A 5830-nucleotide genomic window follows, 5' to 3' on the forward strand; every position below is an offset into this window, starting at 1 on the left:
AGCCCACACAACCTCGTGCTGACGCCTCCCCCATTGGGACTATCCACTAAGAGGAACCTGAATATTTTACTTGGACGGTTTTAACTTTAATTTTAACATTAACGACCCGCTTTGTGGGTGATATTTTAAATGCAAATGGGATACCCGCACTCGGGGTACTGGATGTTGTTGTGTTTTACGCTCCGATACGTGTAACATCTTCCACAAAAAACTGTATATTGTGATTGTTGAGCAGTGCAAGTGTTTCCATGTTTTTGTTGTGGTTGCCTCTGATGATGGCTCTTTGTGAGCCGAAACATGTAAGGCAAATGTGAGAAAATGGTGACAAGAATATATATTGTTACACTTGACGGAGGTTCTATTGATAATTGGGGATTTTAAATTAATTGCTATGCACCATCTTCTGGTCCATGCTGCCAGTATCAATTTACTTGGGGGAAACATGAACATAATAAAAGGAACTCAACTTACATATTATGTAACACATGTGTATGGTGCACTGTACACAGCATGCAGTTGTAGGATTATATGTAAAGTCTTCCTGTAATGTCCAGAACTCCAGACTCTTGCCTCAGTTCTCAAAATAAAGCTGGGCTCTATTTGGCTGACCAGGTCATAAACAGTCAGTACACAAACAGTACCATGATGAATGATTTCATTGTTCAGAGCTAACAAATGAACCACTAACATGACCTGGTGGTGGGGGGGGTTGTTTTGGTTTCAAGCAAAGATCAAACTGTCAACAATCAAAATGGGCAGGTGTCCTGCCTTATATAAATATAACACTAGGCCACAGCAGGCTGTTACTTGCTGAGATATATATATATATATAACATTCTTCTGTTAAAGATTAAGAGGTGGTTCATCCAGTCTGCACCATTAATAAGCTCCTCTTTGTAGCATGTGACTGCAGAATGCCACCTTTTAATATTAGTATGTAATCTATCACTAACTGCACCATTAATTAGCTCCTCTTTTTCTAGCGTGTGACTGCAGAATGGCACCTTTTAATGTTAGTATGTGATCTATCACTGTCTGCACCATTAATTAGCTCCTCTCTGTAGCGTGTGACTGCAGAATGGCACCTTTTAATATTAGTATGTGATCTATCGCTGACTGCACCATTAATTAGCTCCTCTTTGTAACATGTGACTGCAGAATGCCACCTTTTAATAGATCAACAACTGGTCATGGTGCAGGGGAAACCCACCCCCTCCAATAATAATAATAATAATAATAATAATAATAATAATAATAATATTAGTATGTGATCTATCGCTGACTGCACCATTAATTAGCTCCTCTTTGTAGCGTGTGACAGCAGAATGGCACCTTTTAATATTAGTATGTGAACTATCACTGACTGTGTAGACCATATGGTGGCCATGGGGAGAATTTTACAAAGTGGTGCAACAGGAAAATGTATGCCACTCACAAACGCCATGTCAGCTTGTACATGTACCGAGCAGATTTGGGTGGCAGTGATGTCTTTGATCAGATCTGTACTGATATATTTTTGCCCTGCTGAAGTTCTTAATGCAGTGGGTTATTGAGGTAAAAGGTAAAGTCCGTGTGCTCAATGAATTAAGCACAATTCCATGAAGGTGTATGGGGGAGTGGATGTATGGGTCCTCATTTTCTTGACCCTCATACTAGCTGGAGGTGAGTGATCAGCTTCATGCCCCAGCTGCTTTACCCCTGGGGAAAGAGCACTTGGTACCCATTGGGTAGGAGGTTGGGTGAACCCCAGAGCCAATCTGGATGATTTGGAGAAGGAAATTCTTGACCCTACCAGGACTCAAACTACAACCCTTCAGTCGTCCAGCCCGTAGCCAGTCGCTATACGGACTTCGCTACCCCGACTCACTGCGTTATTGAGGTTGCTTTTAAAAATTAAAATGTCACTATTTTTCCACCATTCCCATAATTTGTAGCACCTAAAGCCTAGGGAAGACCTTCATGAGTTTTTGTGGTAGCACAGCTGATGGAAAATAACCAATATTCATTAAGCTTAAGAACTGTGTAATTTTGATTTAAAGTGATGTATACTTTCTTATAGTTGACCTATCATTGCCCTTGATCCACTTATTTATCTTAGATGTAGTGGGGTGGAGTGTAGACCAACCACCTCAGTCAGAGAAAGGCTAGATACAGTGATACAACTTCTGCTGGAATTTGATCACTACCTTGCGATTTATATCTTTTCAGTTTTGCAATAGCAATTTGAACCTCAAAAGGGCTAGGATCATGTACTAAGGGCTCAGCTGTATGGATTTCTGTCTGCCTAACAGCACTGACCCTATGTACATTCAATAACTGAGAGAAGTAGTTCTTCCACCTGCTCAAAATGTTGTGGGAATCTGCAAGCTGATCACCATTCTCATCCTTCACTAAGTTCTAGGTTGGTAATCCCTCTTAAAGTCGTTTATTCCTCTATACAGGTCTCTAATGTTCTTGTTCTTACTGTTCATTGCAAGGTCATCAATTTTGTCTTTCAGATATTCCCTCTTTTTATTCCTGAAATGCCTGCTGGTTTCGCATCTTATATTGTTCAGATTATCCATATGTATTTTGCTTGGATCATGTAACCATTGCAATTTGGCTTGGTTTCTTTGGTCTAGTGATTTTGAGCATGCTTCATCGAACATGGCTTATGCTTCTTCAGTTCATAATAACGTAGACTCTCCTTGGCAGAAATTTTTATATTATCTCTAATAGTTTTCCAAGCTTTATTAACATCCACCTCAGTGTCCAAGTTTTCCAAGGCCACGAACCTGTTTTAGATTCCAACATGATACTGCCCTTTACCCTCTACCTCATTTAATTTATTGAGATTGAATCTCTCCATATGAACTCTGTGCATTGTTTGTTTGCCCACTGCCAGTGTTTCCCTACCCTTTCCCACCGCCAAATAGTGGTCAGTAACACAATCTGCTGCCCTGAATGATTGGTCATCAGGTATACTTGAGTGACATCCCCTGTCTATCAAAATATGGTCTATTTGATTGTGTATCTTCCCATCAGGAGATGTCCAAGTAAATTTATGGATGTTACGATGTGGGAACATTGTACTTTTGACAGTAAGATTTTTTGATGTGGCAAAGTTTGCTACTCTAACTCCATTATCATTACTAATTTCATGCAAACTCTCATTCCAAGTCATTGGTTTGAAAATGTCTTCCCTCCATACTTTGGAATTGAAATCTACTAGCAAAATGTTTATAGGGTACTTCAAGAATTTTTGAAAAACATGTTCTAGTTCTTCATAGAACCTGTCCTTTATGTCATCAGTGTAAGAATATAGAACAAAATATTATATCTTGAATTATCCATTATTTTGTATTGCATGCACGTCTTATCCCATTTTGTTACCTTGGAGTTGACAGTGCCATGTAAGATGCATGGTGTTTTTTAAACATGGCTGCCAGCACTGTTATGGCCAGTTCTAGCCTCATGGCTAAAAACGTAATGAACCAGCAAATGTTCAATTTTTGACAAGTTTTGCTGATATATATATATATATATATATACCAGCTGAATAATATCACCGATTGCTGGGTGTAGTATATTTCAGTACAAGATGTGGCTGTCATGGGTTTGCATATTATTAAAATGTGACACTTTTAGAATTTCTCTATAAAGTACTGTTCCACATTCTTTTGTACATGATGATATCATATGTGAGTGATGATGATGATGAATTATCTTCTTCCTTGGATGTCTGATACAAAAGTTTGCTTCAGTGCTTATGGCTGTTTCTACTGTTTTAGGAAATGGTATTACAGTGCATATTTGATATATTTGTCCTCAGGAGCGTGTTGGCAGACGATGTGGAGGTTTGCGCGTGCTTAATTCGTATTGGGTTGCTCAAGACTCTACTTATAAATATTATGAAGTTATCCTGATAGACCCAGCTCACAAGGTGAGTACAGCTCTAAGCTGAGGACAGGAGTAGTTCATAGGATATTAACTAGCCAAATAAGTGAGCAAATTGGCTGAAGCAGTAACACTTCTGACTTAAAGTCCATTGGTGCTCATTTCAAATCTCAACTGGGACACCAGGTGTCATGTCTGAGGTATTTGTGGTTTTCCTCAGTACTTCAGGTAAATACCAGGGTATAGTATCATAAATTCGGCCATGACTGCATGCTCCCACACCCCTTTCAGTCATTTGTCATCCAAACACATGGAGCTGTATAGATGAGAGGACTCTTAAGAGAGGTCACAGTTTATCTACCAATTGGATAACCTTTTCCTACATAATCAAGAGCTTTTATTGCAGGCTGTTCGTCGTGATCCTAAGGCCAATTGGATATGCAATGCTGTTATGAAACATCGTGAATTGCGTGGATTGACATCTGCAGGCCGCAAATCAAGAGGTCTGGGCAAAGGACATCGTTACAGCCAAACTATTGGAGGATCAAGGCGTGCAGCATGGTTAAGGAGAAATTCACTGCAGCTGCACAGGAAACGTTAAGGCTTTTGTTGCTGTTGTATAAAAAGTACATAAAAATAAATGTGGCAATGATGGGATGTAGAAAAAATGTTGGATTTTATTTCTTTTGTACCATATGTCCAAATTTATATGAAATGTTTTAGTTAAGTATAAGCCTGTGCTGAAACATTCTTTGTTGTACCATGAAGGTACAGAAGGTAAGTCTAAAGTCTGGTATGAATAGGGTGTATCATTTCTGGTTCCTCAAACCACAGGATTATTTTGTTTAAGCAGAAAAATGTAATGAGCAACTTGATTACTTGCATGACCAGTTTGAAATGCACCTTAAATTTCATATACATATTTTAGTTCCTGTATAAATATTATATACATAACAGGGATTTTACATATAATGCGGATAGTAAAGTTTTTCTTGACAACCGGTGTATCTGTACTGGTTTTCTGGAATTTGCCCATTAAGTATTCCAACAAGTAGAATATAAGATTCTGAATTCTGACCAGTGTTGGTGATTGGGACTGATTCTGGCAGACTTGAATAGGTTTACAATATTATATTTAAGCATCCTGTTACACTACACAATATATGACATAAACTCTGTCCTAAGTGCAACAATTTATTGTAGTTCTTTTGTCTTCCTTTCTTCTACACTACATGTTTCGGCCTTAAATGGCCATCAACAGGTGTATATTCTCATGTAGCTGCTACACTGCACCTAGTTTAAAATTTAAAAACACCAGTCTTCCCAATTGTTCACTTCTCCGTTGCTAACGGGTTTCGATATATCAGAATCCTCCCCGCTGATATCTGTCAGTTATGTACAAAATCTTTGTTAATCTACGCATGTCAATTGATTTTCGAAAATTGGCACTCTTAAAATCTTCAGTTCAATTTTAAAGAAATTTTTGAATTGAAGACGGGAACATCCAGCACATCATATGTTCCCTGTATTTTGGAACATTTGATAAGGGATGAAATTGAGATTGCAGTCCACATGTTGCTAACTCTGAAGTTGGTGTGGGTGTTTGCATTTTCTGCTGAACAGCCTTTCAAAGTTTGGCCAAAGGACATTGAGTTACTTTGTGTGCACGCAAGAAAGCAACACAAAAACAGAAAGCTGAAGAATGTATGTAATGCTCAGGACATTGAGGTGGATCTTTTTTTTATTTGCTAAGCTTCAGGTATTAATTCAATGGGGCTGAGTCCTTGAGTTGCACTGCTGCTTATGAGTTTCTCAACATATATGGAACCTGAAGGTTCATTACTATGTTAACAAAAACCTGCCATAAGGCAGATGGTTTAGCTAAGCAACAAGAAGGATGTACCATGGTACTTTATAGAATAGGGTGATACCAAACAAAACAAAATGACTAAAC

At 38.5% G+C, this 5830-nt stretch overlaps 1 protein-coding gene across 5 annotated transcripts in view; it reads left to right on the plus strand.

Annotated features, from left to right (window-relative positions):
• Nucleotides 1-4879, plus strand: part of LOC111864505 (60S ribosomal protein L15) — a 6604-nt gene extending 1725 nt beyond the window's left edge. For all 5 annotated transcript variants that reach the window (XM_023851795.2, XM_023851797.2, XM_023851794.2 and 2 more), the window contains exons 4-5: nt 3812-3922; nt 4283-4879. In XM_023851795.2, coding sequence (XP_023707563.1) covers nt 3812-3922; nt 4283-4477 — 306 coding nt within the window. In that variant the 3' untranslated portion in view covers nt 4478-4879. The remainder of the gene's footprint in view (nt 1-3811; nt 3923-4282) is intronic.
• The last annotated feature ends 951 nt before the right edge of the window (nt 4880-5830 follow it).

Source organism: Cryptotermes secundus, unplaced genomic scaffold (genome assembly GCF_002891405.2).
Source record: "Cryptotermes secundus unplaced genomic scaffold, Csec_1.0 scaffold854, whole genome shotgun sequence".
Lineage (NCBI taxonomy): Eukaryota > Metazoa > Arthropoda > Insecta > Blattodea > Kalotermitidae > Cryptotermes > Cryptotermes secundus.